We start from the raw sequence: 21,281 nt of genomic DNA, 5'->3' as shown, positions 1-21,281 counted from the left end.
CTGGATAGAGACAGATTAAGTTGCTGAAGGGCCCATGCAATTTCCCCACCACCACAACCACCACTTTTGCTTGTCTCAGTCCTGTTCTCAGTATCCCTACTAGATTAGGCCTGCCACTCTACCTAGGTTTGTTGATGTGTTTTACTCATGCCCTACAAGTGTTAGAATAGGATGAGGAGGGCTTCAATAACATGCAATAACAGTTCTGAGGAAATGTGTAAACCTTCAATCCATTTAGAGCATGCAATTAAGTCCTCACCGTCACAACCACCAAATTAACTTCCCAGTTATATTTTAAAATGCCCTAAATGTCATTCATTGAAGTTGTTATAAAGCCAAACTTTGCAGGAGAAGGAACTGTAGATCCACGCATCAGAGCGTACGTGTCTATGACATGACAAGGGAACGTTTTGATTTTCCAGATTCACACAGGAACAGCTTCCCAGCATTTACTACCAGCATTCAAAAATACCAATAGAAGTTGGTGATCTGCAAGATTTTCAGAACACATTTTGAGACCTTGCCATTTTTGAGATACAGCATGACAATAAAGCTTAAGAAGAATTTGCCAAATGGACAGCTAGGCCCTGAGGACCAGAACCTTACTTCACCTCACCAGCTTCTTTGTGCCTCACTGGAAGTAGAAAATGGGGGTGGGGGTAAGGAGGGAGAGAAAGCTGGCTTAAACAGAAGTTGAAGCTATGCCATTCTATACCAGCTGAGGATCTAGCTCAGGGGTTGGCCACCTTTCAGAAGTGGTGTGCCGAGTCTTCATTTATTCACTCTAATTTAAAGTTTCGAGTGCCAGTAATACATTTTAACATTTGTAGGAGGTTTTCTTTCTATAAGTCTGTAATATATAACTAAAGTATTGTTGTATGTAAAGTAAATAAGGTTTTTAAAATGTTTAAGAAGCTTAATTTAAAATTAAATTAAAATGCAGAGCCCCCCGCATCCAACGGCCAGGACCCGGGCCGTGTGAGTGCCACTGAAAATCAGCTCACGTGCCATAGGTTGCCTACCCCTGCTCTACGGCATGCGGCTGGTAACAACAGAATATGGCCATGATGCTGTGAAAATCCTGTATTCACCCCGGCATGTGAATCCTGAACCTGCAGTTCTCCAGAAACAAGTTGCCTCTTTAAAAACCAAACCACAGAATTTACACAGACAGGGCTGTGTTTTCGACAGACATTGCAAAGAGAAATAAGTGATGGGCAGATGGGCGAGAAGGGAGGCAGAGGAAGAAGAAGAAGGGAACAATTCCACAGTTCAAAGGGAACATTTCTCTTTTGTAACATCCTTTCAGAGGAAGTTCTGCGCCACTCTGCTCCGATATCCGGGTTGCCTTATTTGTATCTAACAATGCATTAAAAAGGAGCCCTCTCTAAAACAACAGATCTTGTTCCTCCCTCAACAGCTGCAGAACCTGAAACATGCTATAACTTTTTGATTCGGAATATAAGCTTCCCTCTTCACCAGCTATGACAGAGGAAATAACATATGCGGATCTGGAATTTAATAAATCTTATGCACTGGAAAATATCCCAAAGCCTCCCACTCCTGAGGAAAAAGGTACAATCTCTATTGGGCTTTTTTCGTTATTGTGCTAGAATTAGCTGGGCTGGGAAGTGCTCTCAACCTAGTCTTAGGCAGAATGGACCAAATTCACTCCTCTAACTCCACACTTCTCAGTAGAGTTACACCAGTGGTGAATTTGTCCTGTTTTATTGTCATTATTAATTAACAGAAGGGCAGAAGCAGGCACATTTCTGTTCAAAGCATGGGAAGGAGATGCTGTCTCTCCCCTGAAGATTTTATTATGTAGGGACCCAATCCTGCAAACACTAACTGCTGAGAGTAGTACTTACTGCCATGAATAGTCCTAGTGACTTTGATGGATTACCCAGATGAGTGAGCAGTATGCCAGGTAGTAAGTGTTTGTGTGGGATCAGGCTCTAGAGCAGAGTTGGACAGTCTAGAGAAGATACTGTGCCATCAGTTCATAATCATTTCTGCAAAATCATCCATGGCATGATGCAGCCTAGATTAGGATTTTACTGTTGTCAAACTCTGGTCTGTGGGGAAGTGAAGATTTTTGTTTGCATTCATGTTTGACCTGCTCCAGGTTGCTTCTTGTAATTGTAACATTTGGTGACAAATTATAACCCACTTTTCTGGAGCAGAGTGTTTGTGCTGTCTTCATGTGAGGGGGTGAACACAGCCAGAGAGGAGGGAAACACTTTAAAGAGTCAAAGATGCTTTTTTTAAAAAAGTCCAAGGCAACATTAGTAAGTGGAAGAAAAAACCCCAATTCATGGAGCCTTTTCCTGAAACAATGAATGGGAGATTATTTAAGCAAAACACTCACAAGTCAGGACATTGGTTTGCTATGGCCCCCTGAACAATTTGAGCACAGAGCACCTGCAGCAGCATTTGCATCCAGCAAACCCGGAGTGATTGAAACCAAAAACCACTTCCTTTTTTTGCCTTCAGGCTCCAGCTTGGGGCCGTAGCTCGGTAGTGAAGGTGGAAGGTATTTTCATCTTTACATTCAAAAAAAAGTCAGATTATTTAGCAGTTTTGCCATCTCTATGAAAGTAGCGATCACCAGACGGCATCAGTGTGTTACAGGCCCTGATTCCTGGCTGGGCAGAGGAGCACACAGCATGATTCTGGAGGGGAATGTGCTGAGTAGCTTTAAGCCACCTTTGTGTTCTTCCTGATCCTGAGCCAGTTGTGCTTCAGTCCAGTCCTCTGATATCAATTAGAGCAGTCTGAAGGCTGCTCCAACTTGCTCCAGTTGCTAGTGACCATTAATGGCCATTGGAGCAGTTGGGGATCACGAGAGCTCAGGGAAGCTGATGATTATTTATGCCTTCTTATGCCTTGAAGCATGAGGATCAATAGCCCTGGTAATTTTACCCTCACTACTGTCACAGCAGACGATATTCCTTCTCCTATACGTGTCTAATTCTTTGGTCTCACCATTTTATTATTTTTTAGGAAATTCCACTTTCATTTTCAACCCCTTTGCTCACTCTTTTGATCCTTTCTGTCCAAACCTGGATCCCTAAAAATATTTTCCATTAAAAATATTGTGAAACAAGAAAAACAAAAAAACATTTAAGGGGGACTGGATGATGGTTGACGAGGGATGGAGGATAATTTTAGAGAAAAGGGAGGTAAGCTGATGGTGGGAAAGGACCTGTCATTGCTGGAAGAGAAGGCGGTAAATGGTTATTGGTTGGAAGAGATACCAGTGCTGGAAGGGTGGACATCTCGTTTGCTCAGTATTATAGACTTTAGACTTTAAGGTCAGAAGGGACCATTATGATCATCTAGTCTGACCTCCTGCACAACACAGGCCACAGAATCTCACCCACCCACTCCTGTATCAACCCCCCACTGCTCCCCTTGGAAGACTGTTACAGAACTTCACTCCTCTGATGGTTAGAAACCTTTGTCTAATTTCAAGTCTAAACTTCCTAATGTCCAGTTTATATCAATTTCTTCTTGTGTCCACATTGGTACTGAGCTTAAATAATTCCTCTCCCTCCCTGGTATTTATGCCTGTGATATATTTATAGAGAGCAATCATATCTCCCCTTAGCCTTCTTTTAGTTAGGCTAAACAAGCCAAGCTCTTTGAGTCTCCTTTCATAAAACAGGTTTTCCAGTCCTCGGATCATCCTAGTAGCCCTTCTCTGTACATGTTCCAGTTTGAATTCATCCTTCTTAAACATGGGAGACCAGAACTGCACACAGTATTCCGGATGAGGTCTCACCAGTGCCTCATATAATTATACAAACACCTCCTTATCTCTACTGGAAATACCTCACCTGATGCATCCCAAGACCGCATTAGCTTTTTTCACGGACATATCACATTGGTGACTCATAGTCATCCTGTGATCAACCAATACTCCGAGGTCCTTCTCTTCCTCTGTTACTTCCAACTGATGCATCCCCAGTTTATAACAAAACTTCTTGTTATTAATCCCTAAATGCATGACCTTGCACTTTTCACTATTAAATTTCATCCTATTACTATTACTCCAGTTTACAAGGTCATCCAGATCTTCCTGTATGATATCTCAGTCCTCTGTATTGGCAATACTTCCCAGCTTTGTGTCATCCATAAACTTTATTAGCACATTCCCACTTTTTGTGCCAAGGTCAGTAATAAAAAGATTAAATAAGATTGGTCCCAAAACCGATCCCTGAGGAACTCCGCTAGTAACCTCCCTCCAGGCTGACAGTTCACCTTTCAGTATGACCCGTTGTAGTCTCCCCTTTAACCAGTTCCTTATCCACCTTTCATATTGATCCCCATCTTTTCCAATTTAGCTAATAATTCCCCATGTGGAACCGTATCAAATGCCTGACTGAAATCGAGGTAAATTAGATCTACAGCGTTTCCTTTGTCTAAATGATCTGTTACCTTCTCAAAGCAGGAGATCAGGTTGGTTTGGCACGATCTACCTTTTGTAAAACCATGTTGTATTTTGTCCCTATTACCATTGACCTCAATGTCCTTAACTACTTTCTCCTTCAAGCCATGGTGTTGCCTAATAAGGAGAAAATAGAAAAAACCACACCAAGTCTGAACTATTCTGGAATAATGTGCAGTGGGTTTGATTCACCCCACATGTACAGACATGGCACATTACAAGTCCCTTCATCAGCAAAGGCTGTTGCTGTGGCCTGAGAAGAATTCACCCCTCGGAAGGCAGGTAATGCTTCCAGCTTTAATCTCTACTTTGGGCTCCATAGGACCTCTGCAGACAGATTGCCATGGGGGTGACCCCAGTCTGGTGTCTGTTTTGAGCAGTTGCAACTCCCTGCAGTGGAAGGGATGTTTTAGGCACGTTGTGTAGCTGCAGTCCCCTCCACGCAGACTTCTTATCATCCTGTACCAGAGTCTGCACTATCAGCACATGGCTCAGTGTCCTTGCGAGTGGGTGAGGAAAAGAAGAAAAACAATAGAAGCAAAATATGGAATTTTCAGAATCTGCCTCTTTCAGTTACTGAGTTCATTTTTGGTTTCTCTCAGGTCTCCTTACTTCATTCCCATGGCGTCTGGCTGCCCTGACTTTGCTCACATTGTGTCTGGCATTATTGGTAGGACTGCTAGCCCTGGGGGTTGTGTGTAAGTAACAATACATATTTATTTGGTGACTTTAATGATGGTGAAAGATGCCATCCCCTATAGGTCGAAGTTCTTGATTTAGCCATAGAGCTGGTACAGCACAGACAGGCTCTGCCTCACTCATTACTATACATTACCTTGGCCCTGCTCCAGTGGTATCACTACTACAAGTGACAATCTCAATAGCCCATTCATGCCTGGACCTCTCTTATTAAATTGCCAAAAGCGAGGCCTGTTTGTGTCAGCTGCAGTAATCTGTCCCAGTGGGAATAGGACTGACTTCCAGTATCTCATTTCATGCTAATTTGCATCACTTTTGGATACTAGTGACCTGCTCTGGATACAAATTCAAGATGGAAAGGTGGAAGGGTCCATGTCCCATGAACAGGTCACCTCATTTAAAAAAAAATAAACAGAAAAATTACATTTGACCCCTGAGTTCATCATTATCTGATATTTCTGTAAAATAAGGATAAAAAGAAATCAAGTCAATGGAATGACCAATAATTGAAAGCAACAATTATATTTTATTATTTATTCAGATTTAAATAATAAAAGGACAATTATAGAAAAGCTGTAGTCACCCTGATAATTAACACTCATACTTAATAATCCCAGCAGCATTTAAAAGTAACTGTTCAGAAAAGAACAAAATGGAGTATGGACAGCCAGTGATCCAAATGCAAAAAAAAAAAAAAAACCCTTTCCATCCCAAAATCATGCTAGAAAATGTTTGTATGAATTTCAGTTTTCCAAGTTACCAACATCTGCCAGGAAGAGAATGTAAAACTCAAGCAGAAGGAGAAAGCTCTGCAAACAAATTTCTCAAGCAGGCTGCAAGAAATAACAGAGAGTTTGTGTCTGGAAGGGGAAGTGAAGAATAAAAATAATGGTAAACAAAGTTGTAATACACCCAGACTTAATCCGTTGTCCCAGGATGAGTAATAACACAGGGCAATGCAATGCAACAGTCCCCTCACACACAGCATCTCACGCTAATCCTGAGCTCAGTAAAACTGTTGCTGAGTAAGCAGGGATTAAGGAGAGAAATGAGCTGTAAGGGAATTCTGTTTCCAGGACACTTTCGATTTTTATTCTCTCTGATGAAATTGCTTACAAGATAGATAATTAGAGCCTCTCATGATGGTGATAACAAACCACCAAGAACTAGAGTGAGATTAACCCATTTATTACACAGAATATGAAACAGATGTCAGGTGGGGATAGTACCCTTATAGTATTCAATGTGGTAAATCAGGATTCCACTCCCATTCAGTCTCTGGGATCAGTGGTAAGGGCACAGCAGAAAGAAGTGAAGTGTGTTGGAGTGTGGAAGGGGCACCATGCTCAGTCCTTTGGGAGGTAGGAGTGCCTCATATTTTTCAGAATAGACTCCTCTGACTGATTAAGGGGCAATACTAATGGTCTTCTAAGGCAAATTCAACATGGAACCTTAACGAAGGGTGAGTTAGGTGAATCAGAAAATGGGTAGAATAAACAGGAAAGATCTTAGGGTCTTCGACTGTGAAGCAGGGAATCAGCCCCAGGGAGATGGGAAAAAAGTAACTTACTTTGGAACTTCTGAAAAGAGATCTATTATCCAAATCTTACTGGTTGGAGAAAAACTGAGCAGGGTGATTGGCAATAATGGGAAATAACCCCCATCTCACAAAACTGTTGTGCAGGGAGAAATCAGATCGAAAAAGTGTCTGATTTTTTTCCACACGACTCATAAAACCATAAAAATTATTGGTGGGTACCACATGTTGCCGGTGGCCAATATATTGTACATTCTCTGGATCCCTGTCCTCTGGCCAATTCAAGATTGTTAGTACAGTATATTTACCAATGCCAGACAGTTCTTCAAGCAATCAGACTTCTGCCATTTCCTTGGGAGACTATTCCATGGTCTAGTTAACCTCCATCCAAAGTATCAACATGGGGAACGCAATGTCTGACAATGCCCAAATGAGTTCAGCGTTGACACTTTTTGCTCTGTTTTTACTTAGTCAAATTTCTTTTGAACTCAATGGAACTTTGACTCACTGAAGACTGAGTAAAATCTCAGTATTTGGAGCCATGGAGAATTAGGCATCACAACTCTTTGATTACCTTGCCATCCCAAGACAATGCCTGTAGCCCTCGTTTTCTCCACATCACAGCGTGGGATTAAAAACAGAATGATGATTTTTCTCTTTTCTCCAGAAATGAGTTGTACACTCTGCCCCACAAACTGGCAACGAATGGGAGAAGACACCTGTTACTATATTTCTTCAGGGAAGAAGACATGGGAGGGGAGTCGGAACTTCTGTGCCTCACAAAATTCCACCCTTCTCATGATAAAATACAAGGAGAAGCTGGTATGTTCCCCAGCCCAGCCTAGTTTCCTTTTATATTTCTGTGTAACTTTCAGAAGTCTCCACAAAACAGAAAATATGTTTTGGCTAGTGTATCTCCAGCTATTCAATACCCGCAGACTCTGTACAGTAGGCCAGATCCATGTAAATTAGCATAGTTCCAAAGACATCATTGTATAACAAGGGTTACTGATATTAAAATTGTATTGCCAGTCACAGCACATTAAAAATAAACACAGTTTATGTGACTCTCTTGAATCACAGCATAGTTATGAGCATTGAGTCTTTCACAAAGGATTTTTACCCCCCTTGGGGATGATTTAAGGCAGAGGATTGACCAGTGCTCTAAGGAAAACAGTTGTCCTGCTCTCCTGGCTGGTAGAGGGATGTAGAGGAGAGGTTTTAAAGTTGCAAGCCAGGTGTGCAGAGCCAGTCCTATTAAGAGACTTACAATGTTAAGAGGCTTGGTTTGTGGTTGCTGGATACTGTCATTTTAAAGTATTTCCCCCTCTTCCCCGATAACAGCAATATGTGCTTTTGTTGCTTGGAGCTTGGCTTTACTTATTTGATCTGCCCAAACAAGAAATGCCCATCTCACATTCATTACATGTGAGACAGTTGAGGGCAATTGCACCGGCATTTCCACAGCATGGAGCAGCAAGGGTGGAGACTTGCATCTCTCTCCATTTTATCTGGGGTATTTTCAGGCTGCACAGTTCCCTACATACACTGTGATATCCCCCAGCAATGTAGATGTCCTAAATGGCCAGCATCTGCACTTTCCTTTTTCTCCAGAGGCTATAAACAGCATAACTGCCCATAGTTGTAAGTTACCATACAACTCTAAGGAAGCACATTTATTCTTAAGGTGAAAGCATTACAGAGGGTACATATTAAAAGAACCTACATGCATGCTAATAAGTTTACCAGAGATCACTTCCAACTCCAACAAGGGTTCAGTTAGGTGAGCTGTTCTTCAGACCACACCAAGGCGGTTTTCTGTTTGTAACAGCTTTAACTCAGAACAAGTGCACTCGAGAAAATGTTCGTCTTTCCTTTATCACTGTAGGTCCTTCATCTTCAGATTTCTGGGAGCAGGTAACCAGTAGACAATGGTTCTCTCCTCAGGGTGTAGCTTCAAAAGCCTGGGCTTTTGCACAACCAGAGGGAGGTAAATTTGCATTCACCTCCACCTAGAGATTCCCACCTAACTCTGTTTGTCCCAAAAGTTCATTCTTGTCTGGCACATTGTTGAAAATAGTCCTTTGAAGCTCAACACTTCCCAAGACATTAGCTATGTCTGTTCCCTAGAGACATTACGTACAATCCCACATTTATAAATGAATTTTGAATTTTCAGTACAATGGACTCCATCTACACTTAAACTTCATTCAATAATTTTTTTCAAGGTCATTGCAGGGAATTGCCATATCTGCCATGTATCCGTCCTAAAGAACTGGGTGTAACAAGGGTGCTAGTAGAACCCCTGGACGTATTTCCCAGAGCAGGTTAATTCCTTCTATGGTTTCTTCGTTATGATCTTTCATAATTTCCCATTTCAACTCTTCAGATAATAAACATTGTGCTATCAAGCCACCATCCATCCTTTAAAATTCCATACAGCGTCATTTCTCCCTTCTTCCCTTTGTTATCATATAGAGTAATTTGACAAACATCCTGTATAATTTTTCTCCCCTTCTTTCCCTTCTTACATCAAAAGCTTTAGGTGTAAACTTGAGACCTGGTCCGTCCACTCCCACCTGTAACCTGGTTTCTAGGGAGGGTGTGGGTTTCCTTTATCCACCAAGGGGCTGGCTGTCCCAATGATGGGTTGAAATTCCACATCCCCCTTGGAAATTTTGCAAGCAGCAATTTTTTGGACCAAAGGGAGAAATAAGGAAGGGATGCCTCCCTATGAAGTGGTTCTCAATCATGTTCTGCATTTACCAGCAAAGGGGTCAGGCAACGGAGATTCTTCAAACCTCCACCATAGCCAAATTCCTTTCTCTGCTCCACTTCCCCAGTGGGTCAAAACCCAGAGACTCTGTTGGCCTAACCTCAGCTTCTCTAGAGAGAGAAGGAGGAATCTTGATCCCCTACCCCACTGAAGGCGGGGCTTTTGTTCCCCAGAACCTGAGTCAAGGTGAGCAGAATTCCTTCTCTCATAAGGGCTAGGGTCCTTTACATTTTCACAGGCCACCAGACAGTCACAGACTGTGGGAAGAAATTCCCCTTCCTTCCCAGCTAGAATTACCTCTCTCATTTCCCTGGAGTATAAAGCTGTCTCTCCCAGTCCCAAGGACCAGTCATTTACCCCACGTGCACGGCACTTTATATCTTACAACAAAGGACAATTGTAGTCAATCCTATGATAAATGAACTAAAGATTGATTGGCTAAGAAATACGAGAGTTATTCACAAAGTTAAAGCAGATATACACAAATGAGTTACAGTCTATGATTTCCAAAAGCTGACAGAGTTGTAGTAATGTCAGCTCTGTCTTCTAGGGCATCCTCAGGTTGACCCTGGGGATCTCTGCCTCTGTTTCATAGCTCCAGCCCTGTGAGAGTCCAAACAGCAAAGACTTTAAAAAATTTCTTGCCAGCTCTTTTTATTTCCTTCTCCAGAACGCAAGCTGATGGGACAGGCCCTTTTACAAGTAGCCTCTTCGTGAGTGTGAAGGGACAATTAACAAGGTCTTTTATTATGATGTCCCCCAATGGCCCATTTAGTTTTCATGGACTTCTTGATGAGCATGAGACAAATCCTGCTGCTGGGTCACACTTTCAGAGGAAACATTTGTTACAGGTATAAAGCAAAACTTAAATATTACCTTATAGCATGTGATAAAGATATTACAAGTGAGATTAATGCCTGCAGCAATGTACAAGCATTTCATAAAATCTAAACACTAAAAGCATTGATATAAGTCCAATACGCATATTAACCATACTAACACACAGGTGAAGCAGACTGGTTTCCAGCAATGACTTAGTCAGTACACAGGCTGAGGCCTAAAGCCTTGGCAAGATCTGGCTCCTGGTTTGCCAGTGCCCCTGCCCCATTTCAAAAACAATTAGAGACACAGCCATGTCATCCCCTCCATAAAGAGAGGAAGTAGTTTGGAATCTCTGACTGCCCTGGGACAGGTATCTGAGGTCTAGCTTCACTTAGATTACTACAGTTCTGATGGTGCAGTTTCTCCATCTCGAGCTGAGATTGACACTCCTTCCCCTTCTCTTCTCTCTCATGCTAGTGCTGTTACTCCTAGTCTGTTGTCTCTTGCTCCTGATCTTTAAGCTGTTGGATTTTCAGATGCAGTCAGTCCCTCTCCAACTGTATCCTGCCCTGATCCACCTGTGGACCTGTCCCCAATCCCAGATGCAGTGATATAAGAACATAAGAACATAAGAACGGCCGTACTGGGTCAGACCAAAGGTCCATCTAGCCCAGTATCCTGTCTACCGACAGTGGCCAATGCCAGGTGCCCCAGAGGGAGTGGACCTAACAGGTAATGATCAAGTGATCTCTCTCCTGCCATCCATCTCCATCCTCTGACAAACAGAGGCTAGGGACACCATTCCTTACCCATCCTGGCTAATAGCCATTAATGGACTTAACCACCATGAATTTATCTAGTTCTCTTTTAAACGCTGTTATAGTCCTAGCCTTCACAACCTCCTCAGGTAAGGAGTTCCACAAGTTGACTGTGCGCTGCGTGAAGAAGAACTTCCTTGTATTTGTTTTAAACCTGCTCCCTATTAATTTCATTTGGTGACCCCTAGTTCTTGTATTATGGGAATAAGTAAATAACTTTTCCTTATCCACTTTTTCCACATCACTCATGATTTTATATACCTCTATCATATCCCCCGTAGTCTCCTCTTTTCCAAGCTGAAGAGTCCTAACCTCTTTAATCTCTCCTCATATGGGACCCTCTCCAAACCCCTAATCATTTTAGTTGCCCTTTTCTGAACCTTTTCTAGTGCCCGTATATCTTTTTTGAGATGAGGAGACCACATCTGTATGCAGTATTCGAGATGTGGGCATACCATCGATTTATATAAGGGCAATAATATATTCTCCGTCTTATTCTCTATCCCCTTTTTAATGATTCCTAACATCCTGTTTGCTTTTTTGACAGCCTCTGTACACTGCATGGACATCTTCAGAGAACTATCCAAAATGACTCCAAGATCTTTTTCCTGACTTGTTGTAGCTAAATTAGCCCCCATCATATTGTATGTATAGTTGGGGTTATTTTTTCCAATGTGCATTACTTTACATTTATCCACATTAAATTTCATTTGCCATTTTGTTGCCCAATCAGTTAGTTTTGTGAGATCTTTTTGAAGTTCGTCACAGTCTGCTTTGGTTTTAACTATTTTGAGCAGTTTAGTATCATCTGCAAACTTTGCCACCTCACTGTTTACCCCTTTCTCCAGATCATTTATGAATAAGTTGAATAGGATTGGTCCGAGGACTGACCCTTGGGGAACACCACTAGTTACCCCTCTCCATTCTGAGAATTTACCATTAATTCCTATCCTTTGTTCCCTGTCTTTTAACCAGTTCTCAATCCATGAAAGGACCTTCCCTTTTATCCCATGACAGCTTAATTTACATAAGAGCCTCTGGTGGAGGGACCGTGTCAAAGGCTTTCTGGAAATCTAAGTACACTATGTCCACTGGATCCCCTTGTCCACATGTTTGTTGACCCCTTCAAAGAATTCTAATAGATTAGTAAGACACAATTTCCCTTTACAGAAAACATGTTGACTATTGCTCAACAGTTTATGTTTTTCTATGTGTCTGACAATTTTATTCTTAACTATTGTTTCGACTAATTTGCCCGGTACCAACGTTAGACTTACCGGTCTGTAATTGCTGGGATCACCTCTAGAACCCTTTTTAAATATTGGTGTTACATTAGCTAACTTCCAGTCATTGGGTACAGGAGCCGATTTAAGGGACAGGTTACAAACCTTAGTTAATAGTTCCGCAACTTCACATTTGAGTTCTTTCAGAACTCTTGGGTGAATGCCATCTGGTCCCGGTGACTTGTTAAGTTTATCAATTAATTCCAAAACCTCCTCTAGTGACACTTCAATCTGTGACAGTTCCTCAGTTTTGTCACCTACAAAAGCCCTCTCAGGTTTGGGAATCTCCCTAACATCCTCAGCCGTGAAGACTGAAGCAAAGAATCCATTTAGTTACTCCGCAATGACTTTATCATCTTTAAGCGCTCCTTTTGTATCTCTATCATCAAGGGGCTCCACTGGTTGTTTAGCAGGCTTCCTGCTTCTGATGTACTTAAAAAACATTTTGTTATTACCTTTGGAGTTTTTGGCTAGCCGTTCTTCAAACTCCTCTTTGGCTTTTCTTATTACATTCTTGGACTTAATTTGGCAGTGTTTATGCTCCTTTCTATTTGCCTCACTAGGATTTGACTTCCACTTTTTAAAGGAAGTCTTTTTATCTCTCACTGCTTCTTTTACATGGTTGTTAAGCCACGGTGGCTCTTTTTTAGTTCTTTTACTGTATTTCTTAATTTGGGGGTTACATTGAAGTTGGGCCTCTATTATGGTGTCTTTAAAAAGCGCCCATGCAGCTTGCAGGGATTTCACTTTAGTCACTGTACTTTTTAACTTCTGTTTAACTAACCCCCTCATTTTTGCATAGTTCCCCCTTTTGAAATTAAATGCCACAGTGTTGGGCTGTTGAGATGTTCTTCCCACCACAGGGATGTTGAATGCTATTGTATTATGGTCACTATTTCCAAGCGGTCCTGTTATAGTTACCTCTTGGACCAGCTCCTGCACTCCACTCAGGACTAAATCTAGAGTTGCCTCTCCCCTTGTGGGTTCCCGTACCCACCTGTTCCATGAAGCAGTCATTTAAAGTATCGAGAAATTTTGTCTCTGCATTTCGTCCTGAAGTGAAATGTTCCCAGTCGATATGGGGATAATTGAAATCCCCCACTATTATTGAGTTCTTAATTTTGATAGCCTCTCTAATTTCCCTTAGCATTTCATCATCACTATCACTGTCCTGATCAGGTGGTCTATAATAGATCCCTAATGTTATATTCTTATTAGAGCATGAAATTTCTATCCATAGAGATTCTATGGAACATGTGGATTCACTTAAGATTTTTACTTCATTTGATTCTACATTTTCTTTCACATATAGTGCCACTCCCCCCCGCACGACCTGTTCTGTCCTTCCGATACATTTTGTATCCCGGAATGATTGTGTCCCATTGATTGCTCTCAGTCCACCAGGTTTCTGTGATGCCTATTATATCAATATCCTCCTTTATCACAAGGCACTCTAGTTCACCCATCTTATTATTTAGACTTTTAGCATTTGTGTACAAACACTTTAAAAACTTGTCACTGTTTATTTGTCTGCCCTTTTCTGATATGTCAGATTCTTTTTTATGTGAACGTTTATTATCTGAGCTGGCCCTTACATTATCCTCTTCCATCCTCTGCTCCTGACTATAACCTGGAGATTCTCTATCATTAGACTCTCCCCTAAGAGAAGTCTCTGTCCAATCCACATGCTCCTCTGCAGCAGTCGGCTTTCCCCCATCTCCTAGTTTAAAAACTGCTCTACAACTATTTAAATGTTTAGTGCCAGCAGTCTGGTTCCACTTTGGTTTAGGTGGAGCCCATCTCTCCTGTATAGGCTCCCCCCATCCCAAAAGTTTCCCCAGTGCCTAATGAATGTAAACCCCTCCTCTCTACACCATCGTCTCATCCACGCATTGAGACTCTGAATCTCTGCCTGCCTACCTGGCCCTGCGCGTGGAACTGGGAGCATTTCTGAGAATGCCACCATAGAGGTCCTGGATTTCAGTCTCTTCCCTAGCAGCCTAAATTTGGCCTCCAGGACATCTCTCCTACCCTTCCCTATGTCATTGGTACCTACATGTACCAAGACCACCGGCTCCTCCCCAGCACTACACATAAGTCTGTCTAGATGCCTCGAGAGATCCGCAACCTTCGCACCAGGCAGGCAAGTCACCATACAGTTCTCCCGGTCATCACAAACTCAGCTATCTACGTTTCTAATGATTGAATCTCCCATTACTAACACCTGCCTTTTCCTAGCAACTGGAGTTCCCTCCCCCGGAGAGGTAACCTCAGTGCGAGAGGCAACCCCAGCACCATCTGGAAGGAGGGTCCCAACTATGGGAAGGTTTCCCTCTGCTCCCGTTGACTGCTCTGCTTCCCTGGGCCTTTCATCCTCCTCAACAGCACAGGGGTGTCTGACCGGAGGTGGGACAATTCTACAGTGTCCCAGAAAGCCTCATCAACATACCTCTCTGCCTCTCTTAGCTCCTCCAGTTCTGCTACCCTGGCCTCCAAAGTCCGTACATGGTCTCTGAGGGCCAGGAGCTCCTTGCACCGAATGCACAAATACGCCACCCGCCCACAGGGCAGGTAGTCATAAATGCTGCACTCAGTGCAATACACTGGATAGCCCCTACTCTGCAGCTGGGCTTCTGCCTGCATTGTCTCCTAATTAATGAAAGGGTTATTTAAGCAAGAAGTTTTGAATGTAGTTTGGTTTATAGGTTTTAAGGGGAATAAAGGGACCCCCACTCCCTTCCCACTCCCCTTGCGAAACTCCCTGTTGGCAGCCCCTGTTCGCAATAGCTCCCTGGTCGCTTGTGCGCTGCTTTATAAAGCCCTGGCCTGTGTGAATGCCCCGCCCACTGATTAAGGCTCAGCCAATTACCAGAGGCTTCTAGCTTTCAGACCTTCCTTTGAAGCTCACAGCTTCCAACTGCCAGTCACAGCACACGGTCCTTCAAACTACCAAACAAACAAACAGACTGCCAAACACAAGCTCAGCACACAGCAAGTAACCCCGAAACACAAACAAACACACACTACAGACAGTCACTTACCTCAAGGGTGCTGTATTTGCTCCTCCTTCACCTGGAGAACTCCCTTGTGAAACTCCCTGTTAGCAGCCCCTGTTCGCAAAAAAATATGCTAGCTGTATGGAACATGGCTCCTGCTTTTGTCAACTTCTTTCTGGCCTCCCTCCATGGAGTCAGCTCCAAGATTTTCCCCACCTGCCGAACCCTCTGCCAGTGGTCTTGATGTTCTCTTCAGATGAGGAACACCCTTCCTCTTCTAGTTATTAGAGTACAGCATGTCAACTAGCTGTGTGTTTCCCTGGTCCTCTGTGTTCACATGCCTTTCTTTATACAGATCAATCAGCTGATTTTTCTTCAGCTGTTCATAACTCATTTTCCCCTGTCTCTTTTTTCACTATTCCTTTCCTGAAAAGATTATGAGATTTTGCTCTATGCTTTTTCTTCTAGGGTAATTGCTTTCACTGCTGTTGGAACTTATGCATTATATATGCTACTTTTTCCACAATATATGTCACAGTTCAAGGTAATGCACCTATATTACACCACTGCAGTAAGTGAGGGCATCCACTCCAGGCTGCTGGTTTCTCAGACATCACCTCTCTTGGATGGAGACAAACGTCTCTCTCCCTGCTGACTCGGGAATTTCCAAGTGGCATAGCCCCCCGCCTACATTATGATAGCCCCCAGCAAGCCAGATGGCCAAAATAGCCAGCTTCTGTACCTAGCTTTCTCTCCAGAGGATATGAACAGCATAATTGCCCACAGTTTACCACACAGACCTTTCTAAGCAAGCACATTTATTCTGAAGGTGAAAGCATTGCAGAGAAAACATTAAAACCATAAAAGCTAATAAGCTTACAGAGATCACCTTCCAACTCCAAGGGCTCTGGTAGATGATCAGTCCCTCAGACCCTATAAAGGTGGTTTTCTGTTCACAACTGCTTCAACTAAGAATAAGCATACTCATGACAAATTTAGTATTTCCTTTATACAAAGTTAGCGCTTTGATTGTGAGATTTCTGGGAACAGGTAATCAGCAGATAATGAGTCTCTCCACAGTGCATAGCTTCAAAAGGCTTTGTTTTATCATAAATAGAGGAGGGTAACTTTGCATTCACCTCCAGCTTGAGAGTCCCATTTAACTATGTTTGTCCCAAAAGTTCATTCTTGTCTGCCCCACTGTTCAGTATAGTTCTTTGAAACTCATAACACTTCACAAGCTTTACATTGGCTACATCTGTCTCCTAGAGAAATTACATACAATTTCACAATAATACTTGGGTTTTAAATACAAAGGATTCCAAATACACTTAAACTTTATTCAACAAGGATTTTCAAGGGTATTGCAGGAAATTGACACATCTGTCATGATATGCACATAAAAACATCAAGTAAGTTTCATTTTAATAAACACTGTTACTCCTCCTTCCCTAGTGAGTATTTTATAAATGGGAAATATATTAAGTAGCTTTCAATATCCTTTTTTGGGGGGGGGGGACGAAGGAAATCTATGTTAGATGTGAGATCTCAGCAATCTCATTTTGTTGTTAAATTCTGATTCTGTCTTTTCTTAAAAGACATGACAGACATACCCAAAAAGGGAAGAGACATGAACAGCGGAAGAGAGAAAATAATGGCTTCTGGTTTTGGGTTGAGGTTCAAGTATTGAAGATCACAATCACAACATGTGTGTCGCATGACCCTAGTCAGCACTGCTTGGTCTGGTTCCTCTGAAAATGCACCAGGAGGGGTTGCTCTGATTTCCATCTCACCAGACTGAAAAGTTGAAAATGATATTGAAGCAACCTGCTTCCAGGGGCATTTTTGCCTCCTACAAACTGGTCATAGCAAAGACTAAGGGCTTGTCTACACTGGCACTTTACAGCGCTGCAATTTTCTTGCTCAGGGGTGTGAAAAAAATGGCGCTGGGAGCCATTCCCCCTCGGGGAGGTGGGGTTTTATAGCTGGGAGAGAGCACTGGTGCTCCGACTACACAGCCACATGAAAGCTCTGCCACGCCCAGCACTTTAACATTGCTAGTGAAGACGTGCCCTAAGATTAGAGTTCTTCAGGCTGGCTAAGCAAGACACTTGAGGCAGTAGGCAAAAGAGAATGAAAAGATGTAGGAGGAATAAGGTGTGAATGGAAATGTCAACTGAGGAAGTAAAATAGTAAGCACCTTAAATTCACATCTCTGCAATGGCCATGGAAATGGATGATTGTGTCATCTGATTACAGCTCCTCAACTAGTCAAGTTAGAAGATCTTTTAGGAACAAGAAGATACACATTGGGGTGATGGCAAATACTCAAGTCTGGAGAAACCTGGCTTTCACCTTTCACCTATTTTGAACAGTTGGATAGTGTTCAACACAGCACATACAACAGCTCTCTAAGTGCTTGTCTACACTTAGATTTTATAGCGCTCTAACTTGCTGGCTCAGGGGGGTGAAAAAATCACCCCCCTGAGCGCAGCAAGTCTGAGGTGGATTACCAGGAGCGCTGGGAGCACTCGTGCTTCAAAGCATTCCCGTGGCAGTGCTTTGAAGTTTCCAGTGTAGACATACCCTAAGAAATGCACTGGCTTCCTATTCATCTCCCACTGGTTTTTAGGGTATGGTACAAAGCCTGTTTTCTTTCTCAGGGAATTGGTTCAATGGGTGAAGGGCCTGATCCAAAGTCCCAGAAGGGTTTTGGATCAAACTCATAGTATGTGAGTTACTCTTGGGTGGAATAGTGATTTTTTCCCCAACTCTTGTCCAAAAGTCACATCTTATGTAAATATTAAACAAAAGTCCAAAAACTTTGTATGAAATAATTTTATAAATTCATAACTAAAATCAATCTTTCCTACACTGGCCAGGTTAAGGAGGCAGGTGGATGAGGGGGAATCTAATTTCTGTTTTATGAAAATACAAAAAGTCACTATATATAGTTATATTACCTAGCATTGCCTGTCTCTTTCCCCAGCTAATCAGAGTTTTTCTGTTCAGACAAGTCAGAATCCATCATATTTCAAAATGGTGTCTCTTAAGTTTTTCCTACAGCACTTGAATGGTGCTGCAAGCACAGAAAACAGGGCTAGCTCCCAGGTTTCATGATGAGGAAAACACCCCATTCTGTGGCACTTATCTTCTTTCAATGACTTCCACCTGTGTTATTGAACCTACAAACTTATGAACTACATGAACTGGGGTTTTGTCTTTTATTAAAAGTTGTCCTCATTTCCTCATAGGATTACATAGGTCAATATTTTATTAAAGAAATGTACTGGATTGGATTATCACGTAAAACTGAAAGAGATGGCTGGTTTTGGGAGGACACCACAGCTCTTTCTACATCAGAAAAGGGGTAAGTTTTAATAAATTGGGTCAAGATTTTCATCAATGAGTATCTGAAGTTGGACTATGTCCATATTTAGGCATGGGAAGGTACCACCAGTTAGACCCACTAATTAACTAAACTATCCCACAATGTCCCCTCACCAATGACAAGAAACTTGCAATCCTGTCCAGCCTTGCTCCCAGCTGCCAAACCCTCCCACATTCCTCTTCGCAAGCTGCCATTGGGAGAAAAAAATATAGGCACTTTGCTGAGCAGCTGCAAAATCTCTCCCAGTCTGTCACTTTCCCTGGCACCAGTCAGTAGGCAGGGCCGGCTCTAGGCACCAGCACAGCAAGCACGTGCCTGTGGCGGCAAGCCATGGGGGGCGGCCTGCCGGTGGCTGTGAGGGCGGCAGGCAGGCGGCTTTCGGCGGTGCGCCTGCGGGAGGTCCACCGGTCCTGCGGCTTCGGCGGCAATTCGGTGGCGGGGACGCCAATGGCGCAGCACCGGCGGACCTCCCACAGGCATGCCGCCGAATCTGCGTGAACAGTGGACCGCCGGCAGGTGCGCCGCCGAAAGCCGCCTGCCTGCCGTGCTTGGGGCGGCAAAAAACATAGAGCCGCCCCCGTCAGTAAAGAGGGGAGTTCTGTGAAGGATGCTCTTGGTGCCTGTCGGATGAGTGCTGTGTGCTGCTATTCAGGCAACCTGAGGTGGATTCCTTGGGCCCAGTCTCGCACTGCTTTTAGGCTGTGCCTAGGAACACTGTGGAGGTTTGGATCCAGTGTCATAGGAATTAGTGCTCTCCAGTGCCCTGTGGATGACCCATCTGAGATCCCATCCTTGGGTTCTCTCACCACTTAGGGAACCAGTGGGGATATGAGCATGGCAAAGTCAGGTCTATCATCACAGGGGATCAGGACACAGCACTGGGTAAAGCTTTTCAGTGGTTTGAAGAAATGTGTGTTCAAGAGGGTATGTCTACACTTGAGCTGGAGGTATAATTTTCAACTGGGGAAGACATACCTGTGCTAACTCTGACTGAGCTAGCACAGTTCTGTCTATATAAGCTAGCACTGATTCAGCTAGCTTGATTGATACAGAACAGGCTTGTTACCCCAAGTACAATCCTACCTGAAACCTAGGTATGTACTCAGGAATCTAGCCCTTCCTGCCACCTGCGCTGCTGCTCCCACACTGCTATTTTTAGGCACTAGTTAGATCAGAGCTAGTGCACGTTTGTCTGCTCATAGTTGGAAATTACATCTCCAGCTCTCGTGAAGATATCCCTGTCTGATAATAGCCTCATTGTAAACAAAGATCCTAGAAAAGAAACACTTTTGTTATATTATGCCATATTTTTGTTACATATATAGCTAAGTCCTGTGCATTTCTGTGGAAGAAGTATATTTATGCCTCGAAAGGCTGTAATGAGAACAGTCTCTGGATCTGTGAGAAGGCACCCATCCAGCTGAGGCTAACAGACAATCAGTAGTAGTTTATCAGATTACACTGCTCTACAGGCAAAATGCTTCTGAAATAAATGTAGTCAAACTTTACTAATTCTGGGTCTCTGAGAACGAAAATGATGCTTAAAATTGTTGATTGGCTCTAGGTTTTCAAGATATGCTATTGGGTCAGTATATACGACCCTTGACTTGGGAATGGCGGAGGATAAGTGAGTTATAAAGGGAAGGGATCTCAATTTAAACCAGAAATGACTAAACTACATCTTTGACTGGATCTATGCATAAATCTATGACTGGGTTTGGACAGTACTTGCTTTTTAGGCAAAACAATGAATGATGCAATCTGAAGCTGGTATTGCGTCATACATGATATGAATTGCATCATGTTATTCCTAGACGTCATGGATGATGCAATCATAACGAAGGTTACATCACTCTGCTGAACAAATTGCCCTATATCAGCTCTAGAAATCATACAGTGTCATGCTCTCTTATTTGTCAGTGTTTGATTTTGCAAAGGGACACATTTCTATTTAGCCAAAGTGAGCAGAGATGCCTCGTACTTCTGTGAACAGTGCAGATAACTTCTGCTATGTTTGTGGTGAAGTGACTTTTGCATCACAAAAGCACAGTATAACCACTATGGTTAAGAAAGCCTATCACCTTTATTTTGGCTGTAAAATTGGAGATCAGGACAAGAGGTGGGCCCCACACATATGCTGCAACACTTGTGCAACAAATCTTCGCCAGTGGTTGAACAGGAAAAGGAAATCTATGCCTTTTGCAGTGCCAATGATTTGGAGAGAGCCAACAGATCATACCAGCAATTGTTACTTCTGCATGGTGCCTCCCATTGGGAAAGGTGTGTCAAAGAAGAAAAAGTGGACTGTGCATTATCCAAACATTCCATCAGCTATACGCCCTGTACCCCACGGAGAAGGACTGCCGGTTCCTGATGCACCAGAATCATTCTCACTTGAGTCAGACGAGGAAGAGGATGAAACTTCTGGTCCTGACCCATCAATGTCACAGGACCCACATTTTCTCCCATCCTCCTCCTCTGAACCACACCTCATAACACAAGGTGA

General features: G+C 42.9%; 1 protein-coding gene across 1 annotated transcript; it reads left to right on the top strand.

Moving 5' to 3' along the window:
- The first annotated feature begins 1,484 nt into the window (after positions 1–1,484).
- Positions 1,485–20,219, top strand: LOC112124003 (C-type lectin domain family 12 member B-like). Its single transcript, XM_029912994.1, has 7 exons — positions 1,485–1,575; positions 5,056–5,151; positions 5,900–6,043; positions 7,357–7,511; positions 18,639–18,754; positions 19,474–19,571; positions 20,101–20,219. The coding sequence occupies exons 1-7, from the start codon at positions 1,485–1,487 to the stop codon at positions 20,217–20,219; spliced, it is 819 nt and encodes a 272-aa protein (XP_029768854.1).
- The last annotated feature ends 1,062 nt before the right edge of the window (positions 20,220–21,281 follow it).

This window comes from Terrapene carolina, unplaced genomic scaffold, assembly GCF_002925995.2.
Source record: "Terrapene carolina triunguis isolate 2854851 unplaced genomic scaffold, T_m_triunguis-2.0 Scaffold414, whole genome shotgun sequence".
NCBI classification, from domain to species: domain Eukaryota; kingdom Metazoa; phylum Chordata; order Testudines; family Emydidae; genus Terrapene; species Terrapene triunguis.
Note: the sequence above shows the minus strand (reverse complement) of the source record. Positions and strands in the feature narration are given on the sequence as shown.

Bases quoted from the DNA above. Each gene is read 5' to 3' on its own strand.
- LOC112124003 (XM_029912994.1), top strand. From the start codon at position 1,485: ATGACAGAGGAAATAACATATGCGGATCTGGAATTTAATAAATCTTAT. The intron at 5,152-5,899 runs GTAAGTAACAAT...TATGAATTTCAG, and splicing joins GCTAGCCCTGGGGGTTGTGT to TTTTCCAAGTTACCAACATC. The intron at 6,044-7,356 runs GTAAACAAAGTT...TCTTTTCTCCAG, and splicing joins AGTGAAGAATAAAAATAATG to AAATGAGTTGTACACTCTGC.